The sequence below is a fragment of the Acomys russatus genome, chromosome 1 (assembly GCF_903995435.1).
Source record: "Acomys russatus chromosome 1, mAcoRus1.1, whole genome shotgun sequence".
NCBI classification, from domain to species: Eukaryota; Metazoa; Chordata; class Mammalia; order Rodentia; family Muridae; genus Acomys; species Acomys russatus.
The window spans coordinates 122,134,380-122,156,441 of record NC_067137.1 but is presented as its reverse complement, the minus strand read 5'-3'; the positions used below and the strand labels follow the sequence as shown (position 1 = coordinate 122,156,441).

General features: G+C 46.4%; 2 protein-coding genes across 2 annotated transcripts in view; both read right to left on the bottom strand.

Moving 5' to 3' along the window:
• Positions 1-11,977, bottom strand: part of LOC127195768 (receptor-type tyrosine-protein phosphatase N2-like) — a 199,122-nt gene extending 187,145 nt beyond the window's left edge. The window contains exon 1 of the mRNA XM_051153367.1: positions 11,896-11,977. Coding sequence (XP_051009324.1) covers positions 11,896-11,977 — 82 coding nt within the window. The remainder of the gene's footprint in view (positions 1-11,895) is intronic.
• An 8-nt stretch (positions 11,978-11,985) lies between these two features.
• LOC127195691 (receptor-type tyrosine-protein phosphatase N2-like) overlaps positions 11,986-22,062 on the bottom strand; it is a 109,954-nt gene continuing 99,877 nt past the window's right edge. Inside the window, exons 4-6 of the mRNA XM_051153249.1 lie at positions 15,893-16,241; positions 15,099-15,183; positions 11,986-12,118 (exon numbers count right to left, since the gene is read on the bottom strand). Coding sequence (XP_051009206.1) covers positions 11,986-12,118; positions 15,099-15,183; positions 15,893-16,241 — 567 coding nt within the window. The remainder of the gene's footprint in view (positions 12,119-15,098; positions 15,184-15,892; positions 16,242-22,062) is intronic.

The following is a 22,062-nucleotide window of genomic DNA, read 5'->3' as shown; positions in this document are numbered from 1 at the left end:
AGAAGAGACTTGATACCCTATAACCATATAAAGGGGAAGGAAGTCCCCCTCAGGCACAGTCATAGGGGAGGGGAGTAAGGGAAAAATGGGAGGGAGAGAAGAATGGGAGGATACAAGGGATGGGATAACCACTGAGATGTAACAAGAATAAATTTTAAAAATTATTTTGAAAAAAAAATACAATCGATAACAGTCAGGGCAGTATGCCTCCACTAGAGTCCAGCAACCCTGCCACAGTGGGTCCTGAGTATCCCGCTTAGCTGAAACACAAGAAAAAGCAGTTAAAACAGCTTTTATGAATATAATGGGGGAGAAATGAATAAATCCCTTAAAGAAATCTATGAAAGCACAGTGGAAGGAAATGAATAAAACTGTTCAAGACCTGAAAGTAGAAATATAGTCAATAAAGAAACCCCAAAGCAAGGGAAATCTAGAAATGAAATTTTTAGGAACTCAAACAGGAGCCTCAGAGGCAAACCTCACCAAGAGAACACTGTGATGGCAGAGAGAATCTCAGGCCCCAAAATCATAGAAGAAACTGTTCCTAACCTAAGGAAGGAGCTGCCCATGAGTACAAGAAGCACACGGAATACCAAATAGACTAGGCCAGAAAAGAATTTCCCCTCAGCACATAATAACCCAAACTTGAAACATATAGAACAAAGAAAGAATATTAAAAGCTGCAAGCGAAAGACGAAGTAACATGAAGGCAGACCTACTAGATTTATACCTCGCTTCTCAGACACTAGGAGACTGCAGATGCCAGCACAGGCTAAAATAGTAACAAAACTTTTCACACAATAGATGTGGAAAGTAAAACTTTCCTTGATAAAACCAAATTTAAATAATTTTTATTTACAAATCCATCTCTAGAGAAGGTTCTAGAAGGCAAACTCCTACATAAAGAGGTTAACCACACCCAAGAAAACACAAAGAATAAATAATCCTTGTGGGACACAATGAAGTCGACTGTAAGAGGCAGGTTCATAGAACTAAGTGCCTACCTATCACATCTGAAAGCTCCAGAAAAAGTCAGAAGAAATCATACACAAAGGGAGTAGATGGCAAGAAATAATCAAACTCAGCACTGAAGTCAATAAAATATAAACAAATAAGAACAAAAAGAATTACAAACAATTTATGAAACCAAGAGTTGGTTCTTTGAGAAGATCAATAAGACTGACAAACTCTTGTTCAAATTAAATAAAAGGGGTGAGAGAAGAACTGGATTAACAAAATTATAAATGAAAATTAAAATGTAACAACAGACACCAAGGAAACCCAAACATCATAAGGACATATTTTTAAAAGCTGTACTCCACAAAATTGAAAAATCTAAAAGAAATGGATAATTTACTTAATACATACCATTTACCAAAGTTAAAGCAAAATCAGATGAACAATTTAAATAAACCTATAATCCTAGTGAAACAGAAGCAGACATGAAGACTCTTCCAACCAGAAAAAGCCCAGGGCCTCACACACAATTCTACCAGACTTTCACAGAAAAGTTAACCCAAATACTCCTTAAATTAGTTCACAAAATAGAAAGAGAAGGAATATTGCCTAATTTGTTTTATGAAGCCACAGACACCCTGATACCCAAACCACCTAAAAATAACCAATAAAGAAAGAATTACAGACCAATTTTCCTTTTAAATATAGATGAAAAATGTGTTAACTAAATCCAAGAACACATCAAAAAGATCATCTACCATGATTAAGTAGGCTTTATCCCAGAGATGAGAGGATGGTTCAAAATATGTAAATTGATAAATGTAACCCACCATATAAACAAACTGAAAGACACAAGCCACATGACTACCTCATCAGAAAAGGAAAAGCCTTTGCCAAAATCCAGCATCCCTTCATCATAAAAGTCCTGGAGAGATTAGAGATACAAAGGACATACCTCAAAACAATAAAGGTAGTTTACAGCAAGTCTATAGCCAACATCAATCTAAATGGAGAGAAACTCAAAGCAATTCCACCTAATTCGTGAACAAGAAAATATTGCCTGCTCTCTAAATACTTATTCAATACAGTACTTAAAGTCTTTTTTTTAATTAATTAATTTATTTATATTGCCTGCTCTCTAAATACTTATTCAATACAGTACTTAAAGTCTTATCTAGAACAACAAGACAGTTGAAAGAGATCAAGGGGATAGAAATAGGAAAGGAAGAAGTCAAGGCATCTGTATTTGCAGATATTTGACAATATACCTAAGTGACCCTAAAATTCCATCAGGAAACTCCTACAACTGATAAATAGACACTTTCTCAAAAGAAGCTGGACGCAGAATTAACTCACAAAAATTGATATTACTCCTATAGTCAAATAAATCAGGAGGAAAGAAAAACCTCTCTCAGTGGCCTCAAAATATCTTGGGGTAACTCTAACTAAGCAAGTGAGAGATTTGCATAGTAAAATCTGTAGGACAACAAAGAAATGAGCTGAAGAAGATATTAGAAGATGAAGAGATTTCCCACATTCGTGGATCAGTGGGATTAACAGAGTAAAGATGGCCATACTACCAAAAGAAATCTATAGATTCAATGTAATTCTCATCAAAATTTCAACATAATTCTTCACAGATATTGAAAGTACAGTTTTTAGCTTTATATGGAAATGCAAAAAAAAATCCAAGTATAGCTAAAACGATACTGAATAATAAACTTCTAGAGATATCACCACCTCCAATTTCAAGTTATATTACAAAGATATAGTAATAAATAAACCAGCAAGATATTGGTACACAGGCAAAAATACTGATCAATTGAATCAAATTGAAGACCCAGATGGAAATCCAAACACCTATGGAAACCTAACTTTTTTTATAAAACTAAAAATATTTACTGAAAAAAAAAAAAAAAACCCACAGCCTCTTCAACAAATGGCGCTGGTCAAACCGGATGGCTGCAAATAAAAGAATGCAATTAGAGCCATAGTTCTCACCCTGAGCAAAACCCAACTCCAAATGGATTAAAGACCTCAAACCAGACACACTGAACCTGACAGAAGAGGAAGCGAGGAACTCACTGACACAGACTGGAAACTATTTTCTGAACAGAACACTGTTAGCGCAGGTACTAAGATCAGCAATTAATAAATGGGATCTCATGAAACTAAGAAGCAAAGGACACTATCGTTAGCAGCTTACAGAACAAGAAATTATTTTGATCTATATAGCTGACAGAGGGCTAGTATCCAAAATATATAAAGAACTCAGAAAACTAGAGATCAATAAAACAAACAAACAAAAACAAGGTTAGATATAAACAGAGAATTCTCAGGAGGAAGCCCAAATGGCTGAGAGCTACTTAAAGGGATGTCCAACATCCTTAGCAATCAGGGAAATGCCAATCAAAACTACTTTGAGATTTTTATATTACACCTGTCGTAATGGCTAAGATCAATAAAACAAGTGACAGCTCATCCCGGAGAGGATGCAGAGTAAGAAGGCTACTCATCCATTGGCAATGGGAGTTCAGACTTATACAGCCATCATGGAAATCACTGTGGCAGCTCCTCAGGAAGACAGGAATCATCTACCCCCAGATCCATCTATGTCACTCTTGAGCATATACCCCAAAGCACTTCATCCTACCTCAGAGACATCTGCTCAACCATGGACATTGCTGCTCTATTCATAAAGCAGAAGTCTGAAACAACCTAGATGCCCCTCAGCAGAAGAGTGGATGAAGAAAATCCAGTTCATGTACACAGTGGAGTGCTACTCAGCTGTTAAAAGAGAAATTGTCAGTAAGCAGGTAGAACTAAAAAACATCATCCCAAGGGAGATATCTCAGATCCAGAAAGATGAGTTTGGTATGCATTTACTTATATGTGGATACTAGCTGTTAAGTCAATAATAACAAAGCTACAATCTGCATAATTCTTGAGGTTATGAATAAAGTAAGGGACTAGTGTGGACAGATCTCATTAGGAAAGGAAAATAGGATAGTTATGGATGGAGGAAGGGAGCTGGAACAAGAGGATCAAGTGGAGATGGTGAGGGAAGGGAGAGGTGGGAAGGAATATGGAAGATACATCTAAAATTAAGGGCTATTTGAGGGATAATTGGGAAACCTAATTCAGCAGAGGCTTCTTGAAATAATTATATATATCAGGGCTATCTAAATGAAATTTCCAAATAATGGCAGAGTCAGAGTACCAACTGTCCATCTCTTGTCACCAAATGAAACTTCTAATACTGGGATTGGGTTATATCTAATTGAGTTGTTGGCCCAAGGGGACCCATGGGAAACCTCAAACAAGCCAGACTGTTGCCAAAACTACAGATTGCTCTCCATATATTAACCAGGCACCATTGCTGACAACACTTTAGGACTCATTCAATATGGAGAAGTCAGGCTGCCGTCTACAGAGAGCCTTCATCCCTGGGTTCTAGTATCTTTGGTAGAAGCAGCTGCTCTGCATGCTGCCAACAAGAAACACAAACACCCACCCAGCCACAAACCCTTTGACCTACGATGGTATCCTGCCTGCAAGATACTCTAGTGTAACAGTGGCACAAAGCTTGTGGGAGTAACCAATTAATATCTGATTTGACTTAAGGCCCACTCTACAGGATGGAACCCATACCTAACACTACGTAGGGTGACCAAGAACTAGAGAGTAGATAACTGAAGGGCCTGGGTTAAAACCAAATTCTACTGTTCTTAGAAAAAAAGTAGCAAAAATGACCTCTTATGGCATTCTACTATGCTCAGATCAGTGCCTTGCTCAGCCACCATCAGAGCAGCTTCTTCCTGCAGCAGATGGGATCAAATACAGAGACCCACAGCCAGACGTTATGCAGACAGACAGTGAGAGACTGAGAGGAATGCTCAGTCCTAAATCCTTCCCCCTCAGAGCTCAAGGAATCCCAGGGAAGAAGAGATAGCTGATGGGCTCAGAGAAGATGGCAGATATTTTGGAGGAGCATGAAAAAAGAGTAGGCTGCCCATGTGGTTGGAGGGGAGGTAAAATCTACAGTTTGTTAGACATTCAGCAGTCAACCAAACACGTGTGTTCTTCATCAGATTTGTCACAGAGGTCAGAGAAATGACAGCTGGCATCACTGATGACCTCGTCGACCTCCTCACTTCAGAACAGCAACTGTCAGCAGGGTACAGGCAGGGGGTGCTCTGCGTGGTGTTGGGGGTGGTCACCTAAGCAAGCATACAGCACAAAGCTCCTCCCTAGGCACATGTCTGTCCATGCAACTCATATTATGCAAATCCCACTTCAGCAATAACAGAATAACAGATTCTATGTCTGGTGGAGGCCAACTTCTCAAGTGTAAAGAAAAACTTATTTTCTTTTTGTAAGTTTTTCAGTTCTGATGTCTCTTTATCTCGAGGCTTATATAGGGCAGTTCGGCTCTGAGTCTCCACCTTCCTGAGGCACACAGTGTAGCCAGCCACTGAGATCACCCAGATCCATGCTGGGCCTCACACAAATCCTTAACCTTAGCAAAGTAGAAACATCTGATTCTTACAAGCGAGGGATTGGGCTTCCTGTGTTTTCTCTTTTGAGCTAGAGTTACATGCTTCGAGCATGCTGTTCATCCCCTCACCCCATCAGCAGGACTCTGGACACAAAAGCTGCACAGGTTCATGTGGGCAAGCCTGTCACACTGACCACAGAGCACACAGAACCTGTGTAGTTCCCAGGAACCTCCCACACCCCCAAAGCTGAGCAGTGTGTGCATGCCTGGGACCAGAGGGCACCGTGATGCTGCTCCACAGACCTGAAGATACAGTGAAGCCTGCTCTCTCCTACAGCTGACCACAGTTCTGACAGCTCTACTGCTGGATCTGCATGGGTACAGCAGGATGCCATGCCTGCTTAGCATGAGTCCTTCAGCCGAGAGGACAGAAATGGTGCTCTGGGTCTGGCAAAGATGTGTATTTAGAGCCCTTGGAGTGAGTTTCAGCTCTACAGCAATGCTCCATTGCGTTTGCCCCGCTGGAGCTCCCACTCCAGTGAGATCTCATTGCACTCTTGGTCGCACTGCTGTGGAGCCTTTTCTGGATTCTCGCAGTTATTCCAAGAGGGAAGCAAGTAGGATCAGTTGTGAGGGAGAAGACGCCATTGCGACTTAAAGTCATCATGCACATGAGTGAGGAAGCAGGAAGATGCATGAAGTTGCACACATGCCTCTCTTACTTCCTTCAGTGGTCACAAGGCAAGCTCACCATGGCGTGCATGTGCACGCGTACACACGCACACACACACACACACACACACACACACACACACACACACACACACACACACACACACTTCACCATGAATCGTGAGCAGGAAAAGTATCACAGTGTGGCTCATGTCCTTCTCAATACTGAGAGCTCAGTTTCATATGGACCCAGGGACAAGGAGAGCAACCAGCTCCAGGAACTAGCATGTCAAACCTGAGAGACTTCCCACGTAGTCAAGGAGGAAGGCAACAGAGAGAAAGTTAACAAGGATGGAGCTCACCATGGCAAAGCCAGAAGAGCCAGGCCTTTGCGTGACCTGTAGGCACAGAGCTGCCATTATTGATGGGCACCTCAGCTTTTGAGAGCCACTTACCACTTTCTAGGTTCAAACTATCCCAGGACTGTATGGGATTATCTTGTCTCCTTCTGTAGCTGGGGCTGACTTGGAGTCCTAAGCACATCTGAAGTCCCCAGAAGTCACAATGCCCTTCCTATGGCACTATCCCCCTTAGGCTAGGGAGCTGGATCATCAAGAGGAAGAGCTGACTACTTCAGGAGAAAGGCAGAGGAGGAGTGCCATGTCCCAAAAATGACTCCACAAGGCAGAGAGGTAGAACTCAGGCACAGACTTAGGAGTTCCACGTGGGAGATGGCTTGAGTCTTGTTCAAGAACTCAGCGGGTGCTGGTCTCATTGAGACTGTTCTTTTATGAAGTCATACCATAAGGCCTCAGCACATCACCCTTACAGTCTTCTCTATAATGAGCTCATGGTATAGACTGGGTGTACCCGTCATTGCCCAGCCTTCATCCCCCTTCAGCCCATGGTGACCATTTGGATCTCCACAATTAAACTCCAACCACCGCTCACTCACTGCAACCCTTGAGCGAGTAACACAGAACATGATTGAGCGCCCTCAGATGTTCAGCCCTGTGGGCCAACTACAGCCTACCGATATGACCATTACCCAGTTTAGTATTGTGCTTTGAAATTTGAAGAGATGGTTCAACACTTAAAAAACACTTGCTCCTCTTGAGGAGGACCCTAGTACAGTTACCAGCATCCACACTGTGGTCCACAACCATACCAGCTCCAGGTCCACGGGATCTGACACTCTTTTCTGGCCTTCATATGCATACATGCAAGAAACTCATACATATAAAATAAAATAAATCTAAAAGACTCCACCCAGCAGGAGATCCAAGCAGATGCTGAGACACATGGCCAAACTTTGGAGTGGAATGCAGGGAGTGTTATGGGAGAGTTGGGGAATAGAGGGACCTAGAGGGGTCAGGAGTTGCACAATAGACCAATCGAGCCACCAAATTCAGGCAGAGGAAGGGGGTGCTGCAGAGACTGGTAAAGGAAGTCCAGATGAGACTTGATAGGCTGAGGTCAGATGTTAGGGGAGGAGGGCTCCCCCTTTCTGAGGACTAGGGGAGGGAGGGAGAGGGGATGAGGGAGAAAGGACGGGACCTAGAGGCAGCAAGGGAGGGGGCAACAATCGGGATGTAAAGTGAACAAATAAAAAAAATAAATAAAAGCTTAAGATAATTTTCAATACTATTCTTTATCAAAGTACAAGCTTGAATTTGAAAATAAACTGTGAATTTCAGCTCTGAAAGTCAGGCTCCAAGCTCCACTCATCTATCCATCCATTCAAGTATCCATCTTCTCTCTCTCTCTACTTAACTATCGATCCATCTATCCCTACGTCTGCATCCGTCCTCTGAAGTGCTGGCATCACAGGACTGCGCCACCACGTCTGGCTCACGGTGTTGGCCTGGGACATAAAATAAGCTTGCTTGAGATATATACTGTCTAAAATATTTTGAAGTGTGTATCGATACATGCATGTATGTATGCACAAGTATAAGCAACATACGTGTGGTGTATGTGCATTTATATATACATAGATATGCCACATGTTTATGGTATACATGTATGTATAGATTTTTGTATGTAGTATATATGTGTGTATATGCACAACATTGTAGCCTTCCAGAAAATGATGGCCTTAATTACCAATCTTCTCCTCAGAAGCTGATGCAAGAGGTTTGGAATTAGAGGTCAGTTGGGCTGCACAACAAGTTTGTGTCTCCAAACAAAACAAGCCCCGTGTGATGACCGAGTGGCATTTCCCACCACTGCTGTTTCTCTTAGGATAGACAGGTATTCAGGCTGACTTGTGTCACCCACCCTGTCACTTATCTCAGTGTTTATGAACCAACTTTCTTCCCAGAAATTCAACTACATAGTCTCCAAGCTTCTGAAAAACAACCTGTTTGTAAACCACTGCATACATTTCACCCTGCAAACTGCCAGGCTGACACAAGAAAAACGTCTCTCCAAACTTACTACAAAACTTTAAAATACTCAGAGTCTAAATCTGTTCCTTTCTGAAAAGATTTTTTTAAAAGTTTATTACTTATTGTTATTATCAAACAAATGTAGCCCAATTAATTTACCCACTTTTAAAACGATAAATCTGAATTCCATCTTATTAGGGGTTGGAGATTGAGTTGTCAAAGCAAAAGTGTAAATTGAGTATTTACTAGAATAATAATAAAATATGAAAATGAGAAAGAATAAAAAGTAATCAGAACAGTTTCTGGCTATATGTTAAGCCTCACTATAAGCATATGAGGTTTAATTGTTATTTGTCTTTGGAACGCAGTGTAAAGATCACTCAGTGCAATCCTTAAATCAAGAGGCTGGGCTGAGAAGATGCTACTCCGCAGGCACAAATACCAGGAGACCACACATGCAAGTCAGACCCAGTGCACACTCTGAGTGCACTTTCCATGGCAAGAAAACACATCTGCAGAAGAATGACAGATTTTTACAAGTATTAAATAAACCCCATTGCAGTGGTAAACTCCAACAGCCAAAGAACCCGCCCTGCAAGAGTGCTCTCTACCCAGAGCCACCACAAGCATAGGCAAGGTGTCTACCATCTCTCCTCAAGCTGCAGAGCCTCTATTAGGAACTCCAAAGACATAAGCCTTGACTTGCTGGCTGCCACTACCTCAGCACCAGGCCAGCCGTACACTCAGTGCTAGAAGTGACATCTCCTGCTGCCTGTCCCTGGTCCAGAAATTCCTGAGCATCCCTGCTAACAGCACCAGGCCTCACTGCCTCTCCGCTGCTCCTGACAGGCGTTTTCCATTTCAGATGCAAGCTCCCCTCCAGTTCTACACTGTGTTGTAGTCAGTGGGCAGCTGCCGGGATGGGATGGAGGAGGAGATCAGCAACACCACAGTTCTGTCAGAACCTGCCATGCAGCCTGCTGATTACAGCAAACTAGAGCATTTGAGGGTCTTCTGGGACATCCCTCCCTGCTCCCCAACAATGCTGGTTCTCTCAGATCCCTCCAGTTACCTTATCTGAGGAAGGCCAAGGTCTCTTCATGCCTCTGCATGTCCCATAGCCCCTTTTACCACAAGGTTCTCTCTAGCTCTGCCTGGGGGATCTACCCAAGTCCCTGACGGTTGACTGATGAGGGGTCAGGAGGTAGGTTCCCCACAGTTCTAGTCACATATCACTACTGCATGTGTCCTATGTACTAGGTGCTTTCAAGGTCCAGGGAGATACCAGCAAACAGTGCCTACCACTCAAGGAACCTTTCTTTATCGACATCAGAAGATGGGAACAAACTATTAGAAACATAGTCCTCATCCTGTCTACAGTGGCAGGTAAAGGTGGGGGAGGAGGGAGCCCTAAGCGAAGGGCTATTGGCAGAAACTCAAAGAGAAGTGAAGCTTAAGTGCCTATTCAAAGAACAAACACTACGGACCCACTGCATGCTGGGAGAAAAGCTCTCTGGGCAGAAGTAACAGGCACAAAGGCACTGGGATGGGATGGGCTTGTCAGGATAAGAGAAGAAAAAGGAGTTCAGAGAGGCTAAGACGCAGCAAGCTAGGAGGAAGGGCTAACAGCACAGAGTGAGAGATGCGCTGGAGGATGTGGACCTCACAGGGTCATACACTCCACAAGAAGGTTCCCAGGAGTGAGTAGTTCATCGGAGTCACTGCTTCCTTAAAAAATCAGTCACCCTGTAGTGTGGAAACAAGGTCAAGGCAGGAAGGTCAAAAGAGGGTCATTCATGACCTCCAGCTGGGGCAGCATTGGCAAAGAGAAGAGAAGGAAGTCAAATAAGGTCTGTTGAGGGCAAGCAGGGCATCTTCTGCCAGACTGGACGTGACATGGGACAGAAAATAGAGAACCTAAGTAGTTGGTTGCCAAGACATAGGAGCTGTGAAAGGATCAGGTCCATCATGGGGGCTGAGGGGAGGACTGAGAACTCACAGCAGCCCAAGCTCTGTTCATGCCACGCTGCCTTGCACTAGTCCTGCTGGAAGCAATGTCAGGTGGAAGCAAGTTAGTCATGCAAAACTCCCAAACACTCGCAACCAATGGAGGAGATCTTCCAGACAAGCATCACAAGCTTTGGTGAGGAACCTGTGAGTCCCACATTATAACTTTCGCTGCTTAGAATACAGGAAGGATGGTTTGGTCATATCAACATTTGTCTTGTGGAAAAGCAAGGTGTTCTAGAGTGGCCAGGCACAAGTTAAGTCTATCTCTGCCACACATGCTCCTGGGTAGGGATCTGGGCTACCTACCCAGCACCCTGCAGCCTCTCAATGATTCTTGCCAGAGGCTTTGAGAAAACTGAGCGCAAGGAAGCAGGAGTTTACCTCCCATGTGGCCCGTACCCAGCATGGTCCTCCAGAAGGGGCAATTTCCACTGTTCCAACATGCAACCATCTGGAAACCTACTCTCCAGTGGTGCCCAGCCATCTCTCTCATTTCATCAGACAGAGAGGGGAAACGTGTCAGTATGGAGCACACACACTGCCATCCAAGGCCCTGGGCTCCTGAAGATGAAGGTCAGAGAAAAGGAGACATGATCAAGAGCCATCTCCACAGCTGTGGTGGGAATATGAAACAGACAGCTCCATCTTCCAGATGAAATAAAGTGTAGCTTCTACAAGCACTGCTTCTCATCTTAGAAAGATTCCCCCAGGTGTCCATATAGGGAATGATAGCTTTATGGATACTAGAGGGACACCATGGATGGTTCTAGATTGCTGGCTAGCAAACAGGGAGTCAGTAGCACAAAACAGAAGCCATCTCTACATAGCTGCTATGAACCATGCACCAGACGTCTTATGTCTACATGAAGTATCACAAAGTATCACTGTCAACCCCTTAAGCATGACCTGCAATGAAAAAAAAAAAGTGCTTCTCTGAAAGTCCAGCTGCCCTGCTGGAAGATGGAGAACCGCCCAGCACAGTCAAAGCCATCAAACTTTTGTTGTGTCCATTGAACTACATGTCTCCAAGCTCTGGCTAACTCATAATGACATTGTAAGTAGCTTCCAGTGCTTTGTGTGGGCTTTAGCAGGGCAATTTCATGAAATGTCAGAGCATCACATACGTAGTCCTGGAACAGGAGCTCACCTCACAGTGAGTGTGTGCACAGCTGTGTGGGCCTGGCCTGCTAAAAGTAGTCTTTGCAGGGTTTCCCAAACAAAACGTTACGTGCTTTAGTGAGTGAGTAATAGCATCTGGACAGCGTCACTGCAAAATTGCTTCGCTGAGAAAGCTGCGAGCCCCACATAATAGCTTTTGCTGCTCAGTGTATAAGAAGGATGGTTTGGTCCTATCAACACTTGGCTTGCCTTCCACACTCACAGTCATGTCACCACCCTTGCCGTTTCTCACGGCCTCGACATCGTTCCTTACTGTCATCATCACCGCCATCCTCACTATCAACCTTCACCATCATCATCGCCATCCTCGCCTTCACGGCCCATATTCACCATCCTCGCCCCATCATCGTCCTCACCACCTTCAATGCCATTCTTATCATGGCCGCCGTCGCTGTCGCCCTTACCATCATCACTACTCCATCATTACTACCCGCCATTATCATGCCACTAATCTGGCTTCCACCTAAGCCCCTTCGCCATCATCGTAACCGCCATCCTTACAACCCTTCGCTATCCCACCATCATTATCCTCTTTACTGTCGCATCATTACCATCTTTACTATCATTTCATTATCATCATCACCATCTCTACAACGGCCTCCCAGCATCATCACCACCATTGTCATCATCACCTTTAGCACCCTCATCATCCTGAGGAAGTGACCATGTCCCTTTTGTTCAGAGGGCACACAGTGCATCTGATTGCCGAAGTCCACTTGATAATTGTTGCTTTTCAAGAGATCCAGAAAATTACTTTATTCTATCTTCATTTGAGTTTCTACCAAGTGGACATCTACATCAGTATCTTGTTTATACTCACGGTGAACAACCCAACAACGGGAAAGTGTGCTCTCTGCAATTTGATGGGTGTATTATCATAGTTAAGTGCCTTTTATCCCTCACAGGTAGGAATATGAGAAGCGCCCCAAATGCAGGCTGGGACAGGCACCCATTGCTTTGTAGGGTGTGTTTCATAGGACGCTGCATTGAAGTAGCCCACCTTTTCATTTCTTGTGGTCATGAGGAAAAGAAAGAAAGTATTACATATGTGGCTTTGGTAAGGAATTGGAGAACAGAAGCTAAGTTGCTCTGTGTAAGTGCATGCCTGCGTGCACACATGGAGGCAGAGGGGGATCTCAGGTGACCTGTGTGTCACTTTCTGCTTTATCGTGTTGAGACAGTTTCTCACCAATGCTGTAGTTAGGCCGATGGGTCCAGTCATTCTCCTTCCGACCCCACCATGCTGGATTTGCAGATGCAGCCTAGCCATTGCCAGCTTCTCAGACGGTCCTCCTGTTTGTGCAGGAAGGACTCTTACACAGTGAGCCATCGGGCTAGCCCTTCAGGTTTTTTTTTTTTTTAATGTAAAACAACAACAAAATGGATACAGAACTTTACGCCTCTCAAGTTTTTGTCCAGAGGCTGGAAAGAGCTAGCCCAAGTGTAGGAGAAGAGGGACAAGGCAGGTAGACAGATACTACCTAGTGGCAGAACTCAGAGAAGCGCCTCATAAGTCCTGTGAAGCATGGGGGCCTCCCACATCCCCTAGGTGAAGTAGACTGACCCTCTGAATCTGCTATGCAAAGTGTGTATAGTAGTGATTTTATGCAGGGTCAGGTACATAGCCAATGTCTTTTACCAAGACCCATTCCTGGCAGTGGAGGTTTCACTTTGCAGTGTAGGATGTCTAACTAGGGTATTGTCTCCCCTATCACATGGCAATTCCACATACACATATTAAAGGAATCAAAACCATGATTTTTCATGACAGAAGCTCAGGAGCTGTTAGGCAAAGCAGAAAACTAAATAGTGCTTAGTTGGTATTTGGGCAGTTGGTTCTTTCTCTGAAGTGATCCAAATATTGGCCCAGGTGCCACCATTAACCTCTGAAGGAATTTTGCTCTCTTGGAGATGAAGTTGATGGTAGCATAGCTTTTGAAGGCTGAGTGAGCAACAGTTGTGATAATTTTCACATGAGTCCATTCATCCATTCACCCAGAAGACAATACAACTGTCCAAGCTAGTTCCAGGATACAAGCAACCAAAGGGGCAGCGTAATGCATCGTGCAGGGAAGGGGGGAGGACGGCACAGTGTGTGGGGAATGACACTCACTCCATATCCACCTGAATATTTGAAGGGGAGGGTTGGGGTGGAGTGGTTTTTTTCTAGGGTGGGCTCAGCACACCAAGGGACTTGGAAGCTTCCCAGTCTCTGGGCTGTATGCAGATGATAAAGGTAGAGCCTGCCATAAGGGCAAGGTGACCCACCTCACCATCAAACCTAAAGGGGACGAAGGCTGGGCGGTGGGCACTGCCCAGAAGCGCCCAGAAGCCTACAAATCCCCTCACCAAGATCAAACAGCAAGGCTCACACGCCAGGCGCAGAGCAGAGGTGAGTTAAACACAATAGGGACACAATCAGCAACATTAAGAATGTGACAAACTTCCAGAACACTGACCTGGCTTCTGAGTAAAAGCCTGCAGACAAGAATGAGGAAAAGCCTACATATTTCCAGAGGCCTAAAGGCATGCAGGGGCTTGTTTCAGAAGACGTAGTTGGGACGCAGATGGGACCCGAGAGCCCTGAAAAGACACTCTGTAACACTGCCATCGTTAACCCTCATGAACAGTAATGTTGCTGCAGCTGGGTCTGCGCGCTGGTCCTTATCTTCCCATACCCTATGGAGCGTGTACAGGTACTATTACACAATTGCTGAATTTAGTTCAGATTCATGCGAGAAGGGTGGGGCATCGGAGCACGAAGAGCCAGGCCCCGTGCTGGAGCTTCTGTCACATGCACAGGGCTCCCTGTGCAGTTATGTTTACTTTGTGTTCAGTATTGTATGCGGTGCCTTTAAAAGCATACAGTGAAGTTAAGAGCAACATATGTACGGAACTAGGGAAAGTAGTTTGCATACTGGGCAGGCAGCCAAGACCAAAGAGCAATGGAGATCATGGGCAGGGGTGACCTATTCACAAATGTCCCATTTCCCAGTTAGAATTTTCATCCCTTGGTAGGAAAGTGGTATCCATGTCCTTCCAGTTCCAATAACTATGACAGAGACCAGCAATCAACAGGATTTAGGAGACAGAGAAAGGAAAGCCAGGGAGAAACAGAGGAGGCTGTCTGACCATCGAGGAGAAATAGCTGGGGGATGCAGAGAAGGCGTGGGCATCTCTTCCCTAGCAGACTTGCTGAGGTGATGGGCAAGGACCAACTTTGGTATCTGTATGCAAGACGGGAGGCTGTGCAGACCTATTCTAGCAAGGGGAGCCAGTTAAGAGAGTCCTGGAGCTGAGGGAGTGTGGGAGGCCACTAGGTTGAGATGACGACGGTCCCACAAAGTGCCGATGCTTCAAAATGAGAAGAACACCCTCTACAACCACCATACTGCAAGGGAAGGGCTGAGGAGAACACATGAATGAGGCTGTCGGTCTGCAGTGCAGCAGTGAAATCCAGGACTCGTGCCATCTGGGCTTGGTCCACAGCAGACGGAGTGATAGCAGTGCAGGCCTCGGCTGATTCCTCAGAGTACTGTCTGCTTAGTTGTAGATCCCTGACTCTCTGCATAGGTTACGCCATAGCATAATATTTCCACTTTGAGACGGCCTTAGAGAAAGGGTGCTAAAAAGCAAATGGGCCAGAACGTTCTACGTGCTATCAAGACGCAGGAGCCAGCAAGCATCTGAGCTCTCATCCCCCATTGATTGGCCACTACTGTCCTATAGACAGCCACACAAGTTCACCACTTGGACCAAGAAACTCAAAACCACAGCACTGACAAGGGCCACACTAAGGTCCACACCGCCCACCACTGCATTGTGGGTGGTAGGACTGGACACCTCTGAGGATTAACTACTTAACCATATCTGAGAGTCAGCCATGGATCCGGCCATCCAGGATGGTATGCCATGGAGCACCTGACAGACAGCACTCTGTGTTGTGCAACACAGGACAGATGACACAGTCCAAGAGGGCAGCCTTAGGAGGTCAGAGCTAAGCCAGCTGTCTGTATCCAAAGCACTTGTCTCTTCCTCCACTACTGGGAGTGTCCAATACCAGCACTCTTCTCCACAGTGAGGGACCCTTTGTCACCCTGCGTCTACAAGAGGCATATAAGGGAAATGCCCCCCAGGAAGAACCCATCCAGCCAACACGATGGGAGTAGGCTACCAGAACACTCACCATCTCCCAAGCTCAGGGACTCTTTGGAGTCTCCGGCGGGTAGGGGCCATCTCTGAGAGGCAGCAGGTGCTGAGAAGGGCCTCGGTGCCCTCACAGGACTGTGTAGAAGGTACTGTGGCCCTGGGTCGTTCTCTCCCGGAGGCCTCTGAGCAGCATAGGCGCCAAGTGCCGCGATCAGCTGCTGTTTCTCCACATCACCATCTCCCTTGGGGCTGAGCTCATCCGGCTGCCCCTGGCTAAGGGGCCGCACAAGGTTGTCAGGATACTGGAGCCAGGATGCAGGAGGATAGGTTAATGCGGACGTGTGGGATGCGTAGGTCAGGATGTTCTCGGGGAAAGAGTCCTCCCCCTACAGGAGAACAGAAGACAAGGTAAGGTTAGGTCTTCGCCATCAGACACCTGTGCTCAGGAGGCCTGGGCTCCGCCCAAATGGCCCAATGGCAGCAAGCACCTCTGACATATGAGTGTTGATGACAGGTAGATCACATGATGGGCATCCAGGCTGTCTTCCACTTTGGGCTACTCTGAGGGATGCTGTTAGATCACCGTATGCTGCCGGGTCTGGGAGGTGGATATATGTTGGTTCTCTTGGGTATATGCCTGACAGATGAATCCATAGGGTCATATTATCACTGCAGTTAACATTGCAAAATCTGCTAGGTTGTTTTTCAGCCCTACAAAGCAAAGGATGAGGCTGGCTGTCTCTTCAGCATCATCATCTCATTATCCCCTCAGTTGTTTATACCAGCCATACCTGCGGCTGGGAAGTACCATCCCATCATGTTTGTTGCCATTTTTTTTTTCATTCCTCTGGTGGCTACTGATGTTGAGCGGCCTTGGGGGCTTAGCAGCCGTTTTTACATCTGCTCTGGGGAGATATTAGAACATGCTGCCTGTATGGGTGTTTGCTGTGACCCAGGAGAGTAGCGTTCTTATAAACATGCCTCCCCTTCAACAGAGGTTTCAAGTGCCCTGCCTGAAGTGAGTCTAAACCCTACTTTTTCTGTTCTGATACCCTGCACAGTGAGGTTGCCGGAGCACCTGGTTAATGCAAACTGCACTATTATTTGCTGGGCTGTTCTCTGCTTGACACGCCCCCTGTGAGACCTCTACCACTGTTTTAGCAGGTGTTCCCAGGAGAATATGTCTTCTCTGTGCTCCGTGACACTAGAAAGATGAGGGTCTACTACCTAGGTATGGTCTGAAATGTTACTCCGACAAGTGACCTCATCAATGTCCCATGGACATGCACAGCACATTCCAGTTTTGAGACGATCTGAAAGGGGACAGTAGTTGTGAAAGCCTCCTGAGAGACGCCTTGATGGTTCGGAGGGTTCCGGCATCCCATCCTCGCCCATATTTCCAAACTGCATTCACTGGTGTCTTTTGCTTTCGCCCTTGGGGTGGGTACATGGTCTATCTAAGGGGAGCAGCTCTGGGTGAGGCATGCACCCATGAACAATGTTAATGTAAAAAGCATCTGGTATTATTCAAAGCTACTTGTAGGCTCAGCCTTCATGAGAGTGAGAGAGTGAGAGCAAGAGAGGAGTGGGAAGGGGGAGAGACACAGACAGACAGACACACAGAGAGAATATACCTCCATGTGTGCCAGTGAGGGCATGTGCATATGGAAGCCAGAGGTCAGCATCAAGTGTTTTCTATTACTCTCATGTTTGGTGTTCTCAGACAAAAACTCTCACTGAACGTAGACCCCATGAATCCAGCAAGGCTAGCTGGCCAGAAAACCTCAAGGATGCTCCTGCCTCCTCCTGCCCATCTTTGGAATTACAGGAATGTGTCACATGGATGCTGGGCATCTGAATTCAGGCCCCTACACTACTGTAGCAAGCACACCTCAACAACCAAGCTTTCTCACGAGCCCAATGGGCAGGTTTTCCTACAGGAAGCTGGAGATGAGGCACATTCCTCCTGAGGAAAAACTTAGCCAGACCACTGAACCTTTTGAGATTTGCTTCTCCTGACAAAGGAGTTTCAACATTACCTCTTAGATTCTTTTTCTGCCATTGTTACTGTTTCTACAATGATGTAACTCTATCGCACCAATTGTTTAGTTTTGTGTGCAAAACTAAAAATCAACTGTTCTTCTTTCAGAAAGCAAGACGTGAGAAGGGGAGGGGCATATGAGCAAGAATGCTGCCACAAAAGCTGCCCCTCCAGCCACTCCCTACAAATCAGATGAAGGGGTCGGTTGCAGGCTCTGCTGCTTCACCACAGGAGACTGTTTGCACATCCAGCCAGGTCACTGCACCAGAGGCCAGGCCCACGCCTGCTCATTAATGCACCCACAGTACTCTTCCTCTCCTCTCTGATGCAGCCTGACAGACTCCACTCAAAGCATCTCTAATTAACGTCCCACATTGGACAGCTCCAGGCAGACACACCAGGCTTAGTACATCCGTGCAGCAGGCTGGGACAGACAACATGCATCCACTGTTTATTCTCTGACTCAAATTAAAGGGAAGAGAGGAAGACATTCCAACATATAGCACAAAAAAAGAGACTGAAAAAAATCACAGAAAATGTTGGTTCCCTAGTGTCCCACTCCCTGGCCCCATGCAATGGAGTTGGCTCTCTGTTGCCCTCAAAGTTGCGGGGGGGGGGGGGGGAAGAACCATGATGCTCCAGAGGCAGGTATCAATACCAGGAGGGGAGTCTGTTCCAGACACAAGCTCCAGAGTGTTAGCATCGTCACACACACGTGGATGGGCACAGCAGCTCTCCTGGCCACTGATTCCATCATTGCTGTCATTGGTACACCTCCTCACACGTAGACACCCCAAGCACGCTGAGGAGGAGAGCCCCAGGCATGGTCTTCCTTGTAGCCTCGCTTTCACTCAGAGTTAATATTATAGACATTTCCATAGCCTCTAGCCTGAAGATGTTTTGAGTCTCAATGTATCAGTAATGAGGTGTTTGCAGATGTAACTGATATGCATGACACCTGGAGGTTAACAACCCAGAATCAAGAAAACTGGTCTGTCCCCAACTCTAGGTGGGTACTTATGGTAAGAGATGTTTCCAGTCATGTGTATGACCCAGAGAGGGTGCTGGGTGAGGCCCACCAGGAAGCATGACGTATCCAGACTATTACTAGAATTTTCTCAGGTTCTGCAGGAGTGACTTTCCTCCAGCCACGTCCCTTATTCAAGTATCGCAGTGTAGGAAAGGGCAGAGCTGTGGGCCATGGTGAGGAACTAACAGGAAAGAAGATGCACTGGGAAGGTGATTGTCATTGAAGAGCACAGCTCTGTGCATCACACAGCTCTGAGCCTCCCATCTCATTTACTGAGCTTTACTCTTACCATCTGGAGAAACAGGAAAAAAAAAACATTTCCCTTTCTTTGAAAGTAGTTTCACAGATTTGAGAGACTAACGTTTAAAGTGCCTAGCTTAGCAGATGACTCAGAGGGCGAATGTGATGAATTGTGGCTACTATCTGTGGCATCACTACCAGCAGCAGTAGTCCAGTACTCCCACCATCAGCAGAACCATACCATCCGCACCATCCTCTATCCACAGCATCCTCACCACCAGCAGCAGCAACATCCTCACCACCACCAGCTGCAGCATCCTCACCATCCACAGCATCCTCACCAACAGCAGCAGCATCCTCACCACTACCACCACCATCAGCATCCTCACCAGCAACATCCTCAGCACCACCAGAAGCAGCATCTCAGGATCTACAGCATCCTCACTACTACTACCACCACCAGCAGCAGCCTCACCATCTACAGCATCCTCACCAACAGCAGCAGCATCCTCACCACTACCACCACCATCAGCAGCATCCTCACCATCAGCATCCTCACCAGCAACATCCTCAGCACCACCAGAAGCAGCATCTCAGGATCTACAGCATCCTCACTATTACTACCACCACCAGCAGCAGCCTCACCATCTACAGCATCCTCACCGGCAGCAGCAGCAGCAGCCTCACCACCACCACCAGCAGCATCCTCACCAGCAGTATTCTTACCACCACCACAAGCATCCTCACCAGCAGCATCCCTACTCATCAGTAAACCCACAACCAGCAGCAGCTACAATACCCAAGAGACCCCTGCACATTCAGCCTCCGATGGCATCCTAATGGAAAGACTAACTCTAATATGGCCGTGTCCTCAAACAGGTTACAGGGTAACAGACAAGCTAAGTCAGAGAAACAAATGACTAGTTAGAGAGGTTCAGACAAGTAATACCCTTGCAGACTGATTGCATGCAGCGGTCAGAACCACTTTATGAAGCAGAAGCCTGCCACATTGCCCATCTTCCCAGGAGTCAAGAAAGCAGCTCCCCTTGCAGTTAGATTTGCAGGCCACAGTGCCAGGGGCCAATGTTAGACCTCCTTCTTAAACTACTGTGCTTCTCTTGGGGCTGCTGCCCTGTCCCTGTTTGCAGGGCTATTGTTCAGATGGGCAGAAAGTCCCAGAAGACCTGGGAGTCTCACAGGACACTCTGCATAGACAAGACTCTTTTCTGCATACTTGTCACTCAGCTCATCAGATATTCCCTTGTGCCAAACCAGGAAACTCAAATCAGGACACTGTTGACCAGGTAACACACATCTCCGGTGTGCCCCAAAGGCAGTGTTGACAGCCATGTTGATCAAGATATAGCCGCAGGCCTGACAAACAGTGGGGGTTGAGGCATGTCCAAGGCTTCTTAATGAGGTGGCCTCATAAGATGACACAGTGGATCGCTGGTTGCCAAGGGGGTGGAGGGAGTTGTCAGGTAACCAATGCTGACCACTGATGGAAGGCCAGTTAGCCAGAGGAACTGTGGAGGATGGTGGTTTTTGTTTTCTGTCTTTGTCAGTTTATCACAGATCTCTGTGTCTCTCAGTCTGTCTACTCTCTCCACCTGTCTGCCCTGATTCTGACCCAGTGAGTGTCTCTACCTCTCTGTGTGTCTCGGTCTCAGTGTATCTTTGTGTGGTCTCTCTCTCTACCTCTGTGCTTGTATGCCAATCTAGGCCCCTCTCTCCTCTGCCTGTCTCTCTGTGTCCATCTCAACATCCAGTGGTACCAATTTCCAACAGGGCACAGGCTTTGTGGAGGCTACTGTGTGTAGCTCTTCCCACCTACATGAAGTCACTGGAATGTAACACCTCAGGAAAGGCAGGGGTCTCTTGGGTATTGTAGCATCTTTTGTGGAAATGACAAGCTCCTTCTGGAGGAACCGGTGCCTAGGCAGTGCTCATGGTTCACAAAACCTGTGAAGTCGCAGAGCCACTAGATGGTAAACCAAGGGTCACATAATCTCACAGAAAGTTAACTGGTCCTGTGTAGGTGGATACTGACTGGGGTCTCTGCAGACAATTCCCCATCTGTGGGTTCAGAAACTTCCCAAAAGAAAAAAGAGGAGTAAGACTCCTGATCCCCATCGTGCCAGCCACCCTGCCATGTGCAGCTCACACCTTGTCTTCTCTACCTGAGGAGGCCTAGAGAGCTCCTGCAGGGTTCATGGGATAGTCAAGGCATGGTGGGAGGAGGCCTGGAGAGCTCCCACATGAGTCATGTGATGGTCAAGACACGTGGGAGGAGCATAAAGTGCCCTGACTTTACTCTCAGGCCTGCCTGGCTTCCCTGGGCTTCGTGTTTCCACTCTTCCCAAGCCTCTCTGTCTGTAGATGAGACGTGATCACTTCGCCTCAAAGACACACAGAGGAGACGCCATAGTGTGAGATGCCAGAGCTGTGGCCGGCAGGGTCTCGGTGAGTATGCATAAAATGAGGGGTCATCTGAGTTTGAGGATGGAGTTAGGTAACTTTGGTCCAAGGATTAAATAAACATCAAGATAAGGCCTAACAAGAATTCCAGCACTCTGAATCCAGCTCTGTTAGTAAGAAAGTGTTTGAAAGTGAGCTTTTCAGTCTATGGTCATACCCCTCTGGAAGAGCTGTGTGCACTCTTATCTAAAGGCGGCCATTTCACTGGTCTGTCCTTGATGGATTGTGCACTCACAGCTGGCCTCCTCCTCCAGCTGGTCAGCTACCCCTGACATTAGGGAGAGAAATTCAACTGCCCAGCCAGAGAAGAAAGCAGAGCGGTGACAGGCTAAATATGGGTCTCTGACAGACAGGACCACGCAGCTCCTTGGAAGCACCCACGGCTGTCACAGCATAGGCTCTGGCTCACCTGGCTGTA